Source organism: Poromitra crassiceps, assembly GCF_964638095.1.
Source record: "Poromitra crassiceps genome assembly, chromosome: 10".
NCBI lineage: Eukaryota > Metazoa > Chordata > Actinopteri > Beryciformes > Melamphaidae > Poromitra > Poromitra crassiceps.
Window position 1 is genome coordinate 18680789 of NC_139631.1, and position 17699 is coordinate 18698487.

Consider the following 17699-nt stretch of genomic DNA (forward strand, 5'->3'; position numbering starts at 1 on the left):
GGTGAAGGAAAAACACATGTCACAGTTTATTATGAAGAGTGAAGAGTCATACAGTAGTTGGAATGTCCTGAGTAAAGAAATAAAACAAGCAAAATCAATTCAGTTTCACACAGAAAATACTGTCTAAATAGAGTAATGCTTCAATAAAAAATATTCTCTTATTTACAATGTCAAAGATTTTCAGCTGGTCAATATCAATGCACTTTTCATTTCCCTTTGCTGCTCCAGCAAAATCTTGCAGAGGAATGGACACGTGGACAGAATTAAAATGGACACAAATGCACCCTACCAACGTGAGCTTTCCCAAGCATTATAAAGTCATACTAAAAGGCAGGCTCATCAGAAGAATCAAGGAAATGTTCAGGATGCAACTGATCATTTGATGCAGGTGCAATAACATAAAAAAATAGAATGAAAAATAAAAAAGATTTTTTAAATACCAATTATACCACAAGCTACAGCACACGTGGTGCGCGCGCACACACACACGGTGGCCATTCAGCTTATTGATCGTTGGGGAGAGTGGTGGCCCCCTTGGTCCCTCAGTAGTGAAGAGTTCACAGGCAGAAAGGAAGAAAAGCAGCACAAGCTGACCTGCAAATAAAGTGTTTGGCATCGCAGAGGAGCTTCGTCTGAAACCGGAGCAACATGCAGACGGTTTCTTTTCAAATCCCTTCCCCAACCTGAGGGAAACAGGTGGCAGCTTTTTGAAAGTGCTGGGTGAATCTTCCTCTGATGATTCAGCAACATACTTGAAGTCTGAAAGTCTGCTGTCCCAGATTTTAACCCCTTCCCCTCCCAGTGAGAGCAGATACAGTCATGTTTCAACCAGTAGGCCACACAGGACTCCTCTGTTGCTCTCTTACCCTCACCTAGTGTCCTCTAGTAAGAAAGTGGCGTCAGCGGAGGACCAAAATGCGAGACTCATTAGCCAATGAACAGCCAGCAATGGGTCTCGCGCTACTTTTGCATGCTAAAATAAAGCTGATAATGTACAATTTGATTCAAGGGATGAAAAACCCTTTCAAAGTACAACACAAACTGTCTATTTTGCTGCAACTCGACAGTGCTGCTTTTTTTACTCAAGAGTTCCACTTTCTACTTCCTGGGAAAAAAACTGGTCCATTGGAGTGAATGGAGATGTCGGAACTCTTCTATTATACGGCTCTGCCCTCACCTTTCTCTTCTTCCTGAAAAGGGTAAAACACAAATGAGCACATGCCTGTCGGAAAAAAATCAGATTGTGACACAATTCCATTTGAACAATGGAAAAACTGGAACAAAAAAAACAGGAAAAACTGCTGTTCATGCCAGACGGGTTATCCTTCTTCGATGAGGCAGGAATGCAAATAGCTGTTTGCAAGATCGCCGTGCCAACAAAATAAAATAGAGCTCTCGTCGAATCAAGTTAGGGCTTGTGTCTGTTCTTTACCTTTGTGGTGGTGATACCATACACTTCCAGAGGACAGCATAGAGAGCCAGTAGAAAGGCAATGAACACCGCGGCTGCAATCGCACCTATAGATGTAAACAACACACACAACACAGACAGACACAAAAAACACAGTGAAGGTGCAGATTCACAAGCCCTCATGCACACCTAAAACACACAACTGTGATTGTAGTCAGCTGCGCTGTATGTGGGCGTTTCTACAGGGAGACATCCTGAGGAGGTTTGTCTACTGTACCTGCTTCCTGATCCAGTCTCCTTTGGGAGTCTGGCAGCTGAATGAACCAGTGTTCCTCCCTCGAAAAACAACTTGTGTTTTGCTACTGCGTGTGCTCGGACTCTGGTGCAAACTGCGTAACTCCTCTCTTCATTTTCCTATCTATCTTCACTGCACTATTGAAAAATTAACTCTTCTGGGCGTCCGGGTAGTGCATCGGTAGATTCCCTGCCTACCAACACAAGGGCCGCAGGTGGCAACTAGCCAGATTAAGGGTACAGTATGTGTCCTGGTTGCTGCACTAGTGTCTCCTCCGGTCGGTTGGGGCGCCTGTTCAGGGGGAGGGAAACTGGGGGGAATAGCGTGATCCTCCCACACGCTACATCAAGTGGTTGGCGCTTGCACATGTATCGGAGGAAGTATCTCACTCTCCCCAGATCGGCAGAGGGGGTGGAGCAATAACAGCAGGGGGAATTGGCCAACTACAACAGAGTACCACAGATTTTGTAGGCTTAACCAGAAATCGCCGCCATTTTGGTTCGTCAGAGGAAAAGTCTGTGGTTTTAGAATGGGGATTTCACTTAAATGCATAAAATAAGGTCTGTGTTTAACAAAAGTTGATGGAAATGAGAATGTGGGTTCAGCAGGATAATCTTCACAAACGTTAATCACTTTTATGCCTTTTGAAGCGTTTTCTAAAAAACCTGTTAAAAAAAAGCATTTACGTTCCAAAAGTCATCAAAGTTATTCATGTTTGTGAAGATTATCCTGCTGAACCCAAATTCGCGCTCCCATAAACTTTTGTTAACCACAGACCTTATTTTATGCATTTAAGTGAAATCCCCATTCTAAAACACATCACTTTTCCTCTCACGAACACGGAAGTATAGTTCCGGACTCATTCCTGCGGTGCTCGATTGGGGAGAAAATGGGAGAAAATCTGAGGGGGAAAATACAGAAAAATGTACATTTCTTCACTCTGTAAGAACCAGGAAAAGGGGTGTCTTCTCAGAGCAGGGGGGTTTCTTCTTCCCTGTGACTTCACAGTGCAGTGCAGACGCTTATCCTGCAAACATAGTATTAGTGACTATTACCGGGACCAGAGGAAATTCACATTCCCTTCCAAATGTCTAGCAAGGCTCTTGTGAACTGACACTTACTTGAGGTGAGCCATTTTTTTTCTACCTGTTTTTTTTCCTGTCATGTGATGTTCAGGGCCTGTAACACATCAGGTTTTGGTCAAAGTGGTGCTCACCGGGGATGATCCCACTGCCCCTGTCAAAAGGATCCTCTGTGCTAGAAGGATGAGTGGCAGCTGCAGTTGAACCTTCATGGAAAATTTTTAAATAAACAATAGAATTAGTTGAAAACTAGAACTAACCTAGCCTAGGTAAACCCAGCCCCCACGTGACCTGCTCTCTCAGTTCCCAATCACTAGCGACTGAGAGCAGGTCTGAGAGCAGGTCACGTGGGGGATGGGTTTACCCAGGCTAGAACTAACCACCTCACGGTTGTATGACTCCGCCAACAAGTCAAGTTGCAGTCTACATCCATTTCTGTCCAGACTCATACAAGCACAAACACCTTGAAGCAGTGGAGTGGCCATTCAGCCTTATGGCACTTTAGGGAATGTTTGGGGGACCCTCAACAACACGGCTAATCGTTTTCAACATGGAAAATGGTCCTACCCCTAACCACCCCTCAAACCCTGACTCTCTACGACCTTCCTATGCCTAGCTATGGCCCCTTGCCCCTATCCTCCCCACCCCCTTCCCTCACCACTCCACCTCCCACCACCCACGCCCCCCCCCCCAGTGGTTAGGGCCTAACCACTCCCACTACCACTCCCGATTCTCTATGACCTTCCATACAGTCGGTCTGTGTGGGAACGCCCACAAAATGTTATACAGCTGGCGTGCGAGTATGGTAAAACCGCCCATATATCTCAGTGGGCTGACTCACCAAAGGATGGTGCTGCGGCTCTACACTACAGGATTGGGGATTCTAGAGCAGAACACAAGACATCTGTTCAGATGTGCGTTTACTCTTTATGGTCTGTCAAGCAAGACTATCCTATCTCTAGCTATGGTCCGTTTTCCCCAGCCCCGCCCCCTTCCTTGAATCTTGTAAAAGGATGAATCAGTTCCTGTTGGTTTTGATTGATTGATTGATAACTTTATTGATTCAATAATGGTAAGTTAGGACTTGTGACCATTCTTCTTTACCAGTGCAGTTTAATGTCTATTTGTGGCAAATGATGCCGTGACTTTCCAGACTGTTCCCCTTTCCATATTAAAATAATTGTGTGATTATCTGGTGATTACTTAGTGTGGTTATGAGTGAGTGAGTGAGTGAGTGCAGGGGGGTCATGCAAGCCAAAATTCTGAGGGGGCGACATTCGCAGCCACCAAAGGTCTGAATAGATCTGCATTCAATCAACCTGCCCAGATAGTGTGCTGAATCCACTCATGGTTGATTGATTTATCTATCAATCGTCCATTTAGCTATTTCTAAAATCTTGGCCATTTGAAGCCAGTCATTTAGAAACACAATTCTCAATTTAATTTGAGTGAGTGAGTGAGTCACGTCAGTAAAGCACCTCACCATTTCTCTGCTGAACAGTGAGTTGCCAAGTGAGTTCTGGGTCAGCCATCTGAAAGTGCAACAAAAAACATGTTTTTGAAGAAATATGGAGCGGAGGTCACAGACGGGACACGACACACCAACCCACTCAACTCCACAACTTGACTGCAAAAAGGCATCTTGTTTGGATTAGCTGGAAGGGAGGAAATAAAGAAAAATACGTGATGGATAGATAAGATAGCTAAAAGAGAGGAAAGACTTACAGGAAGTCCTACAATGTGAAAAATCAGAGTGCAGGGACACGATGAAGCAAGATAAGGAAACAGAAATGGGCCACATATTTCCAAAACATTTGCGTCACGTCGCAACAAACAGGCTCTGCTGCAGCTCACGGAAGCATGAATCTAGGTCAATAATTTAAGTGAGATACTTTAATTAAATATAAAATAGCCTACTGCTACTTCTTGCAGGCTTGTAAACAGAACGGAGTAGGCTACAGAGAAAAGTTGTTATTTCACCAGTGCTGTTTTGTTTTGGCATGTTCTGGTAAATTGGAAACAGTAATTGCGCATATTCCTCCAGGTGAACTAGCAGCTAGCGTTAGCTACTTCCATTCTATTTCCTCTGCTAGTCTGAGCGGTTTCCATCGCTTTTGAGTGTCTTGCTCTTGTTTTTCACCTCCGTCCACATTTCCGAGGCTCCGGGTCAGTCTTCCATGCTGTTTTCTCTTCACTGCTTCAGGGAGAAGACAAGCAGCGCCTCTCATGTTGCCTTCAGGTGCTGCTCGTTTGTTCCAGGTCTTCAGTGTGTGTAGCCTACCTATCCCGCATTGTTATATTTTTTATAATATTGTTTTTAGACCAAACGACACAGAACACAGAAGATCTGCATAACGTTAACCCACTGTTTATTCAAAACAAAGTGTGAAAGAAAAACGTTATAGAGTGCAGATAGATTATTTATTTGCCACATGTTTTGATCTTTCAGGTTATTGTCGACGACACCTGAAGGCATCAGTTTCTCATCAGCTTGACCCCTACTGAGGGGGTCTGGTGGCTTTGTTGTGCAAGGATGTAGTAAACTCCCCGCATTGTTTGATAGCCTACAGTTTTTTTCCAATATTTTATTTTAGATTTGTCATAACAGTAACAAGACAAAGAAACATGCTCAGACACACACACACACACACACACACACACACACACACACACACACACACACACACACACACACACACACACACACACACACACACACACACACACACACACACAAACCAACAAAACAAAAAACATAAGGTACATATATATCGGAATTCGACATTTACAATGTAGCTACCAGCCACATAATGTGCTTATGTGCTCGTGAGAAATGTGCCTGGGATCCCAAGGGGTCCATGAGAGACCAGTCAGGCGAGTCATCCGTCACCCCTAACCTCATCAAGGTAGGCTAAGGGTCCCAAATGGTTGAAAACTTTTTAAGTGAATTGGTCCTCAGGAACTTATTAAAGTCTCTCCATCCATATAACTGAGGTCATGTCCGCCAACCAGAGATGGGCGAAAATACATCATAAAGTATTTTGATACAAATTACAAATACTTGCTCAAAAAATGTATCACAATACAAATAGGCCTACAAAATACTCGTCTGAAAAATTTATTTGAGATACAAATACGTATTTTGTATTTTGCAAATACATAAAAATACATTTTATAAAAACTGATAAAGAGCTGCAACAATTAGTAAATCCATCAATTCATTGCCAAATATTACATTAATTGCCTATTTTGATCATCTGTTCATCATTTTGAGCCATTTCTGTAAGGAAAATGTCCTAATTCTCTGATTCCAGCTTATCAAATGTGAAATTTTCTGGTTTCCTTAGATGGTAAATCATCTCTTAGTCCTCTGACAGTATTCTCCTTTGTGTACTAGGGTTGGCACCATGGACGATGGCATCGACCATCGTCGATGGGCCGACCCCCCATCGACCTCTGACACTTCTACATAGGACCATCGTGATTATCTGTTCGAATAAAAAATTTGGCAGATTTAATAATAAAAAAGGCTATCTAAGCAGAAGTCAGTTGTGTTGTGAAAATGTTAAGAAAGAAGAAACTTCACGTTCTTTCCTGTTTTCAACCCAATGTGAGTAATGTTACAAGTCTTCAACTGTGAATTCAACTCGCCTGTTTCCAGGAACTCTCTCCATTACATACTGTGTAGGCTGCCTGCTGCTGTGTTTCTATCTCTCCTTAACCCAATGTTAGGTTCAAAACTGAGCCCACACAAATCTAACGTTAGCCACCAGTAATTCTGCCCCTTTTCTGCCAGCTAGTTAAATTAAACACACACACGTTGTTGGTCACGATCTGTAACGTTAACGTTTGATTGTTTTGCCCCTTTCAATATTGCTGGTAGTGATAGCCAGTGTTGGGGGTAACTCATTACAAAAGTAACATATTACATGTAATATATTACTTTTAGCAGTAACTCAGTAATATAACTTATTAGGCCTTATTTCAGTAATATTATACCAGTTACTTTGTCAAGTAACTCAAGTTACAAATTTAGTTAATGTTTTTTAATCATAGCACCTATTTAAATAAAGATACAATGATTTCCTAAACAAACTGTGTGTTTTCATGCAAATAACCACTTTAGATGACAATAACAAAGGAAAAGGGTACAATTTTGAATTTTGGATTGTTTACACTGACTTCAAGGCGGTTGAAATTATTTTTCGGGATGGTTCCGTGGTGGCGATGTCATTCTGCTGCTGCTGTTGTTTTGGTGAAACTAATGCAAAAGTAGTGTAATAAGTAACGAGTTACTCTACACAGACAGTAATATTGTAAAGTAACTTATTACTTTCAAATGAAAGTAACTAGTAATATGTAGTATATTACATTTTGAAAGTAACTTGCCCAACACTGGTGATAGCCTACTGTTTGAATCGCCTGGCTCTACTGTATATGCTGTAGTAGTAGCCTATCCAAGCCCGCTGGTCTCTCATGACATGTAGAGCTCAGCTGTCCTGTTGTAAACGTGAACTACATTGCAGTGGCGAAGCCCATCGCGATGGTTATTTAGGTGACATCACACAACCCTCTAACACATTACAGTTCTTTCATTTCAGTTTTAGCTGTTTTTCAGCACAGCTAATTTCTCCCTCACTTCAGCTGTTAATCACCGTGAGGGCTTTTGACTTACAGGCAGCATTTCTACATGTTAACCTCAAGCTTTGGAACTTTGACCATGTTAGCCCTAGATATCTGACATCATAACAGTATCCTGAGATGATGCGCCATGGCTGCAGTTATGGAAATCGCCGGCTCCTATTGTGCAAATGTGCGCCATCGGCTCATACTACATCAGAGTGACATCACTGATGACATCACAACTGCCTGAGTAACATCACAGTTGAGCAATCAGTGGCTCGAGTGACATCACTGATGACATCACAATTGATCGCGTGACATCACTGATGACATCACAATCATGACCCACACTGCCGCCACACACACTGCCACCCACTTTGCCAATTTGAATTAAGAAGATAATTAGTTGTGTCTTGATACATACAATATGATACACTTGTTTGAATATGCAGTAAACCGTTTAATTTGCAGATAGGCCAGTGCATGCGATATCTAATCATCAATTTATATTAGTAATTTATCTCTGGGGGAATTTCCACCAACACAAGGCTTCATACTAGACGAAGAAGTGTTATGAAGTCTGACTCAAGACCCACCTTACTCTGCCTCTGATTTGTCGTTGAGTTTGTTCTGAGGGTAAGCCAATCAGAGTAGAAGTGACATGTCACATTTCTTTCCTCCACAGTTTAAACCTGTGTCAATGGTAAGAATGTGTCAATTTGAGAATAAAATAACATACAATTAAGAAAAAAGTATTTTATGTATTTAAAATACACAAAATACAAGGTCTGAAAGTATCTTGATACAAATGACATCTTATTTTTCTCGTTCCAGCCAAATACAAATGACAAAATACACAAATGTATTTGAAATACGTAAAATACTTCCCATCTCTGCTGCCAACCACAGTTGGAAAGAAGGCGAAGAGGACTTCCATTCCTTCAAAGTACGTTTTTTGGCGACAGTTGTCCCCTGTGTCAGAGACCGCTGCACAGCTGTAGGGAAGTTCAGAGAGGACTTTTGATAGCCTACAGTTAATTCTGTTCTGAGTGATCACATTTAGCACCTCCTATGATGAAACATTATCCTGATGGGAGTGATCTCTTGCAGGATGCCCCCATGATCCATAAGGGTCACTGAATGGTTTGATGAGTATGAAAATGATGTGAATCATATGCTATCGCCTTTACAGTCACCAGATCTCAACCCAATTGAACACCCATGGGAGACAGCGCTCTCTCCATCATCATCAAAACACCAAATGAGTATGAATGTCTTTTGGAACAAGGATGTTCCATCCCTCCAGTAGCAGACTTGTTAGAATCAATGCCAAGGTGCATTGAAGCTCTTCTGGAGGCCCAAAACCTTGCAGACATGTTGGCTTTTGCTTGAATGTGCCACCCATCTGTGTGTATATGCTGTTGCTCAGTCAGGAGGTAGAGCAGGTCGTCCAATAATCGCGTTGGATAAGAGGTTGGTGGTTCGATCCCCACCTCCTTCAGTCTGCATGTCGAAGTGTCCTTGGGCAAGATACTGAACCCGAAATTGCTCCTGATGGCTGTGCCAACACCCAGCGTGGCAGCCATCAGTGGTGGTGGTGCCATCAGTGTATGAATATACCTACTAATGGTAAAGCACTTTGGATAAAAGCGCTATATAAATCCAGGCCATTTACCATTACATAGGCTGTAGACTTCAAAAAGTCTGCACCTGCACGGGGAAACCTTTCACATCACTTTTAATCAGATTTCCTGCGATACCTTCTTGCCAATTCAGATAAATCACTGCAGCATGAATTCCTGATCAAAACAAAACATGGCACACAAGAAGCCACATTTTCTTCTTTATCTAGGCAAGATTACATGTTCTGTAAACAGTTAGTGTCAGTGACTCAAAGTTCCAAAACAAAATGTAATACAGACAGAAAAGACTGTTCATAAATGTGATCCTTGCTTTCAATTTGCAGATGATAACTGATTATAAATTGTAATGCAGACCGTTTAAACACACTGGACAGTGAAACTTGAACTGTAAAAAGCTATACAGTTCCACATATTCCCAAATTCAGCACATTTAAAACTTTGCAAGAAAATCCAACTTTAAACAAATGGTTCAAATACCCCTGGAAAATCTTCACATGGGAGAGTTAGTCATAAGAATATACAAAGGTCAAGTTATTGTCCTTTATAGGAAAGTGTTTGCCGTTTATGCTCCCAAAAGAGACATCAACCGAAAGTCTGCAGAGCTATTGCACATAAATGTATACTGTAAAAGCATTAAGAGCTACTCCGATCACACACACACACACAAAACAGTCCTCACACCAGTCACACGGACGTCAATGCAGTCTACATTTACATCAGCAATAGTCATACATCCAGCAGAAACAAAGCAGAGAAACATCTAAAATACTCTTACGTTTTAAGTTGCTCAACAGTTCTGTACTGTAAGTACCTGAACTTCCTGCCCATTCAGAGATCCATCCAAAGCAAACGGAGTCCTTTGCAAATGATAGACATGGAAAGAAGTGTGATCAATGTGGAGTGTATATAACATACCATGTCAGGCCTGTGAAATCACACATCAGTGGCATCACTCTACTGAGCCCGGTTATCTTTTCACACATTAATTACATCCATGATTACATTTGGATTACATCCCTCGTATGTAATTTGCATAATGTGGCAATAAAAGTGACTGATGATCCAAGATTTCACATAAAATCCGACCAGCAAAGAAAAGGTGGCCAGAGAGAATGTGGACCTTTGATGGCATCTGATGTCAAAGTGCTGGCCGTAGGCCGTAGGGATCAGATTTGCTTTTTGTGGTAATGGATCACCCAATGGTAAAATGTCAGTGATCACAGGATGGAGGGATCTGATACGTTCAAGCCCTGGACAGACGAAAGCAACGTGGGTGTAGTGAGCTATAATGAGCAACTTCATGTATCTTAGCTATAAAAAGGAGCATGGCCACTGTATACCGAGTGTCCAACAAAAAAGCTCACAAAACCTCTCATTAGACCACACAGTCAGGGGTAGGACAGGGGAATACATGTACACCATACTGCAATAAGGCTCGGTCTATGGAGAACATCTATTCTATATTTAGCATCCATACTCCCACTCTCATCAGCATCACCGGGCAATAACACAATCACCCAAAGTGGGAATGTTTCTTTTTAAGTGTTCACATTATGAAATGTGAAATGCAAGACAATTGCGTAACTTAACCCAAAGATGCTTAAAACAATTCAGTGGGCTTTCAATCTCACATGTCCAAGCAGCCACTTACTGCTGCCTTGGCCCACATTTATTACAGTTTCTGAATTACCTCAACATGGAGGTCCATTGAAAAGATAACCTTATGTTATGGCCTAAATGCAGGAGTGAACAAAAAGGGCCACCTAGTGGGCAGAATAAGGTAGGTCTGCAAAATCGGATTACTTCGGTCTTGGAGGATTTCACCTCAGCAGTGACATTAGTTCAAAAGATAAGAATGTGAGATTGTCAGAGTTGCCTTGAAGTGAAAGCACAGACAAACTTAGTTAATACCCTTTCAAAATTTCCATTATTACTGAGATCATACTCCATTAAGAATAGATTCGATCTGAATACATTAAACGGTTTGAAGACATTTCAACAACACACCACCAATACACATGATCACACTATTATGTCCTCAGCTGGTATTGAAACACCACAAAGATGTTTACCCTTTGAAAGGTTAAAATTATTCAAATGTTACTTTTCCCCCTGACCAATCCCCATCAGTCCTTCAGCCCCCATCAATCAGAGTCCAGATATTTCACATCTAGACTGGCCACCACCTTCCACCCCTTCATGCTCTGTCATGGCGCCCCCTCCTGGGTGGGACAGCGTTCATTCTGTCCTTTGTGCTGAGAGCTGGCGGCTGGCACATGATGGGAGTTGTAGGAAAAGCAGAAAGGCAGAGAGGCATGTCCACGAGGAGCAGGCAGCAGCATCACATGATTTCACAGCATGAGTTTTGCTTCCGTGCCTACGGAGTTAAATGAACAGTCAACCACCTTAACCAAGACCGGAGAATGTCTGTTGAGCAGAGACAAACAGTCCACTGTTACCAGCCGAGGTGTCAGTACTTACAGTCTTATAGAAGGCTTTGGACTGGTTTCCCAGGTGCTCCGACTTTGCCACAAGATCATCCAGTTTCTCTCCTCTCTCCAACAGACTTTCCATGGTGCTGTGCTACAGAGACAAAACATTTATGAGTTGTACTAGATGGCGTGCAATGTTAAACAGAGTATAACATGGACATGATACACTGGGGACACACGGCATAACTCCAGCAGCAGATTATAGCCAGGATTTGACTACCTCATCTGATTTTAGAGACCTGACCGATATGATTTTTATGACTCTTATGTCATCTCGACATGTTCCTGAGTGTCAGCTGGTCAACAACTCAAATCCGGACGAGGACCAGTAATAACCAGTAAGAGTAGAGTGAGAGAATGGAAAATGAGTACAGAAAGAAACATGCTCCAGCTCCATGTTTGTTTTGTTTCTGTGTATTCATGAGAGCTGGTGATAGGCCACCTTCTGGTTTGAAAAAGTTGCCATCAATGCAACCTTTCCCTCAAAACCTACTCAAAAAGTGATTTGTAGATCAAGATGTTAATACTTCCGGCTTGGGTGTAATTTGGTCTCGAGTTACATTTAAATTAAACCTGGATCTTTTTTTACTGAAGATATCTGCAACTGGAGGCCCTGCCTCACAACTTTCCCCATTAATGCAAATACACTAGACAAATAGACTCCACTGACATTGTCATGGACATTTGTCCTACCCGGAAATGAGGTGTGAGTGAAAACTCTTTCTCCTCTCAGGTTAGGACCCAATGAGGGTGTGATCCCCAAACTTGTTTGTGATGCTACACCAGAAGATGACAAAAATCTGCCATTCCAATCTTCAAATGTGTGATGTTGTCTACCAATTTCAGCCTGTTGAGTTATATAGTGTGTTCCAGCAGCTTAAGGTGGTATTTTACCAAAATGATCTTCGTCTCATCCAGTTCAGCCTGAACTTTGGTCATTGCATCTGCTTCCCTGGGGTTCTGGGAAGAAAAAGAAGCGGTCAGACATCACCGTCATTACATTATTCAAATTGTTTTAAAGCTACGTTTTGTTTATATCCAGGAAAGGAATACACCAACATCTTTCAAACAAGCTCGTCGATCGACCAATCATCGTTCCATCGGCATGCATTTCACTTTCATGCCTCCACTTAAAGAGTGACTTATCACCAAACCTGGTGCCCAGGTTATGTCACCTTAAATAGAGTACAACTGTTGGTGACATCATCTGACAGATGGTAATTTCATCCTTTGAATGTGAGGAATTTCAGCATCTCTGGAGGCACAAAAGTGAATCTAATCGTTTTCTCAGCACACATCGTAGTTTGCCATTTTGCTACAATGTTGGTGTTTTCCATTGATGGTAAATAGATCACACATGAACCTGGTATTTAGAAAGGTGAATATCCAGGGCTTTGTAGGTGATGGTTTCAGGGGTACCAGAAGGCCAGTCTATACTATCCACTTGCCTGGAGAACTCTTCTAATACCTACAAAGGCAGACAGTAATCAATATCGAAACTGGCTGCAAAATGCAAGGAATAATGGCAAACAAAATGTATTTGTATCTGCAGTTTGTACTCACCTTTTCTAGCAATGTGAAACAGACTCTCTGTGGGTACTCAGTATCTGCTATGACCACAGCACCCAGATTGTCATTTCTCACATACACGTGGCACAGGTACTCTGATGGGAGAAGCAAGGTGTGATCAAAACAAAGTCACTTAAAGACAATGGAACGACAATTACATTTCCTAATATGTCATGGTATTGTTTAACTTAGGGCATGATGAAGTAAATCCAGCGTGTGGCTGGTACTGTTTTCACCCTGTGAGTGTGTGTGTGTGTGTGTCATCATGGCAAAATGTGGTCCTGAAGACAGCTAGACACTGCATGATATAGGCCATGCCCACCACGGGGGAAAGCTCTCCATTCACTCCCATACACCAGCGTCATTTTCCTTGAATTAAACATAGCTAAAAGCTGTTGTGTGGTGGGCTGTGCAGACAACAAATGTAAAACATCGCCAATTAAAGTTTTTTTTGTACTCCCAAGCAAAACAAGGAAGCCATTGAGAATTGGCGAGAAGAAAAATGTGGATCTTGCTGTGAAGGAAGTAAGTTGGAGTGTTCATCTTCCGTATATATGATCTTTTTGTGCAACATGCGACCATGCACGCGACATAGGAGAACGCCAGGATTGGGCGGGGGGGTTTGTTTTCCCCCGTTTTGGGCGTGGTTTCTGAATGATGACGCGCACTGCAGTGTCTCTATTGTAGCGGACAGAAGCACTTTGGAGTACTTTGCCAGGTATTTATTATTATAGTATGTCTGTCTGTCTGTGGATACATTTTGTCAGTGCGATAGCATCACAACCGTGCAACTGCAAGATGTAGTTCACATTAAAATGAAGGCCAAGTCTGGAGATGGATGTGGTCCAAGCAAGGGGGCTGGAAGTAGGGCCCCCCCACTTTACACCCCTGGCCCACATTTTGTCAACATGATAGCATCACAACCATGCAAGATGCAGTCAGGAAACTTTACAAGTGTGTAGTTCACATCACAGCCATGCAAGATGCAGTCAGGAAACTTTACAGGTGTGTAGTTCATAATCACATCACAATGAAAGCGGAGTTAGAAGATTGGTGTGGTCCGGGAAAGGGGGCCGGAAGTAGGGCCTCCGCACTTTACACCCCTGGCCCACATTTGTTTAGTCGCAGCATCAGGGCCTGTGCATTGCAATATGCTCTCTAGTTCAATATTAGCGTTTATCATCTTAGAGTGGAATCATATCGTGATGATATGAAGATATTGTTTCGTGAAACACATTTCTGCTGTCTAAATTGATGACGACAAGCAAATTTGACTTAAAAACTGATACAATTAGGTATGGTAGGAATACAATTTGAAAAATTCTGTTTTGTTAGGTGTAATGTTCACACCCAACCATTCAGTTCAATGAGATGAACATTATTTTGACTATTTAACGCGATTTTACATACAATACCATATCGTGATATATATATAGGACGAATCAGCGTGACTCCATGACATCACAACCACCCAGAAATGTGGAACCCTGCAGCAGTTAACTAGCATGAGGTGTGCCAAACAAACATTAATATCTCAAAAACCATACATCACATTGCTTATATTTTGTCATTCTGAGTGAGAGCAGAAGTAGCTCAAGAGTCTGATGATGTATAATATATGCATGTCGTGTTAAAGTTGTGTGAACTGTCGCAGTTTTTAAAATGAACTAAATTTAGTAAACAGCACAGCCGGCTAGAGTGAGACACTCAAGGCTGGCTCCATAGGGTCCCATTATAGTTGCCTGTTTCCACCCAGTGGCAGTGACACTGTTTGTTTACCAAAATGCTGATCGGCTGATCCCTCATATTGAGAAAAATCGTCATCAAAATATAATTCAGCCCTAATATGTTGCGTACTGTACCAGTCTAGGAATCCATTAGCCAACCACCAAAGTTTGTGGTGAAATTGGATAAAGATGAAAAATATTTCAGAATGGACTACATGTTCTCATTTACCTTGCTCTTTGACAGAGGCACGGGTTCCAAGTGATGTCCGCTCAACAATCAAGGCACTGGTGAAGGTCATGAACTCCTGGATACTACACCAAACAAGACAAGGGTTGACAAATACATTGCTTGTTTTACTGCAAAATCAAACTAAAAAGAGCTCACTGAAATGCCACGGCATAGTGTATATTTTTCCCCAACAAAATGTAAGCATCCAAGCATACTTGAAATACAAGGTAATTAAAGTAAATTATATTTTTGTCAGTCAGCCCCACCTGGAGCGCTGAAAGAAGCTGAAGGAGGAGAGGTCGTAGGCCGATTTGAGGAGATTGGCTTTGGTCGCTCCTTTGTGAAGGATGCTCAGACTGTAGAGCTTCATGCTGGCGCCGGAACAGTTATGGTCAGTCAGTCACAGTATATCTGCTTTACAAAATAACAAGCACAATCACATGACAGCATTATCCGTATCCAGCATAAGCTAAAGCTTGCCCGCTGCGCTAACGTTACTGGAATCCAGCTGATGGTAGCTAGCTAACATCAGCTAAACCTGTTATCGTATAAATCACAATCTACTAAAGTACTACTCCCCTTGGTCATGATGATGATGACAGCTGGTTAACTGTCAGTAACTAATACAATATTACCAGAGAGTAATGTTAGCTTGGACATCTAAGTTTACGACGATTTACGTAACGCTAAATTGTAAAAGCAAGTCAAGACAAGCCTAGCTAACTTAATGTTGTTGGGTTGGCTAGGCTACCGCTATCTAGGGCTTTCAAGGCCTTACCAGCCAAAATTCCACCAAAGAGTTTGATTCCTCTTTAGGAGAATCAGCGGGTGTTTTTATTCCACAGTGCCGAAAATGTGTTCGTATCCCACAAGCTTTCAAACTAAACAAAGCTAAAGCTAACTAAGCTAAGCTAAGTTTTCAATATGCTAGTCAACGACCAATCACCACGTCACGATCCTCAAACAGTCCAACAGATTAATGTCTCCGTCGGGAACACACACCGGCGTACGAAAGTTCCTGTTAGAAAGAAAAAAAAAACTGTTGATGTAAAAAGAAAAAAAAGGAAGGAAAACAAATTTTAATCTTAAGAGGGATAGCCTGCCATCCCTCATTCATTCATTCATTCATTTTAATAATATTGGTGTGATATCATTTATTATTATTGGTTTTGTTGTTGTTGTTATGGTTATTGTTGTTGTTGTTGTTGTTGTTGTTATTATTATTATTATGATCATCATTATTATTATCATTATTATTAGGCCTAGTAGTAGTAGTAGTACAGCAGCAGCTGTAGCTAGGCTAGTAGTAGTAGTAATAGTAGTAGGCCTAGTCGTAGTATGCTAGTATAGAAAAAGTGAACAATTTGGATACAAATTGCCTTCTAGATCTGGCACATGTTTGCCCATGTCATTTTGCTCCATTTAACAATTTCCTCCTGGCCACTTACCTCGGTGGTAAATGTTTTCCATGCCGGCCGGTAAATTCAGGTGCTGTTGACAGACGGTTTTGGCAGAGCAAGAAATCTGATTCTTTCCTGGAATCAAGGTTTGGTTGCCATAGCTAGATGTTGAAGCAGCAATGGCAGTGAGAGGGCCAACTACTTAGCCTAGCCTACTGCATACTGCATAGGCCTACCTGCTCAATGTTTTCCTCAAATGTAGCCTAGCAGAATTGATAAAGTCGCATAGTGGAATGAAGCTACTGTGAATTTTAATGCAGAATCATTTTTTTCCTGGCTAATTGACTGTTGGAGCTGCGCACATCCAATGTGCCCATGAGGATGCTGAGCTGGACCTGATGTGCGCACGAACGGAGATTACCGGTAATCCATGACCATAAATAAATAAAATATTTGGATTAAACGACAAATAAAAGTCCTGCAAAATACTGCAAGTAGGCTATGTAAAACGTGTTAAAGACTCGCAATCGAACGCACCGTGATTTTGGTCACAACTAAAGCAGAATCTGCAACGAACTCTCTGAATCTACCTGGAAAGGACGATTCGCCTACTCTTCCACCGCAGAGCATGGTCGACAAGAAATGTATACATGTATGACATGGATCCTCGTCATGATGCGATGGATAAGGTAAAAAAAAAAAAATCAGATTCAACTCCATACAGCTGTATTCCTCCAAGCTTTTGCGCACATATGGCTTACTTTTCCCTCTGCATGATGTTGTGACCATGTTCCCTTTCGTTTCAGTCGTTCAGATAGAAGAAAATGTTTAGCATAATAAACGTTCTAATACCCTAGCCTTTTATAGTAATCTGTCGTTAGAAATAATCCAACTGCATAGACTAGGCTACTTGGGGGAAATAGCTCGTTGGTTGAATCAGGGAAAAGAGGGAAAGATTTGAGGTCATCATACTCCAAACCACATAGGAATATTTGGGAGTGTGATACAAAAACACTATTCAAAGTACACTATATTTTGGAATGCATTTTTACTTTAGGCTATATTGTAAGAATTTAAGAGGCAAAGTAACACATAATACACATAAAAACACACATACACATACAAAATAGTGCATTCATAATAAAATGTGTAGCCTAATAGGGCCTCCATTTTATTCTTAAAAAGACAGACAGATGACAGACTAGATAGATATAGATATATAGATACTG

The 17699-nt window shown here is 41.7% G+C and overlaps 2 protein-coding genes across 4 annotated transcripts; both read right to left on the bottom strand.

The window, feature by feature from the left end:
- Positions 1-12: 12 nt before the first annotated feature.
- On the bottom strand, positions 13-5021 carry LOC310783200 (uncharacterized protein). Of its 2 annotated transcripts, none has more exons than XR_014553068.1 (5): positions 4928-5021; positions 4271-4319; positions 2827-2993; positions 1433-1517; positions 13-1190 (listed from the first exon to the last, which is right to left on the bottom strand). XR_014553068.1 is itself a non-coding variant. In XM_083644003.1 (5 exons), exons 1-5 carry the CDS (start codon positions 4937-4939, stop codon positions 1079-1081), a joined length of 330 nt encoding a protein of 109 aa, XP_083500129.1. In that variant the 5' UTR covers positions 4940-5021; the 3' UTR covers positions 13-1078. The 2 variants fall into 2 exon arrangements, 1 of the variants encoding a protein (XP_083500129.1); XM_083644003.1 differs by having other exon boundaries at positions 2922-2993.
- Positions 5022-9180: 4159 nt separating this feature from the next.
- On the bottom strand, positions 9181-16019 carry LOC310783174 (synaptobrevin homolog YKT6). 2 transcript variants are annotated; one of them, XM_083643971.1, is made up of 8 exons: positions 15849-16019; positions 15337-15481; positions 15071-15153; positions 13109-13209; positions 12909-13013; positions 12440-12505; positions 11535-11636; positions 9181-11430 (listed from the first exon to the last, which is right to left on the bottom strand). In XM_083643971.1, the coding sequence occupies exons 2-8, from the start codon at positions 15438-15440 to the stop codon at positions 11395-11397; spliced, it is 597 nt and encodes a 198-aa protein (XP_083500097.1). In that variant the 5' UTR covers positions 15441-15481; positions 15849-16019; the 3' UTR covers positions 9181-11394. The 2 variants fall into 2 exon arrangements, with proteins under 2 accessions (XP_083500097.1, XP_083500096.1); XM_083643970.1 differs by having other exon boundaries at positions 15337-15484.
- Between the last annotated feature and the right edge of the window lie 1680 nt (positions 16020-17699).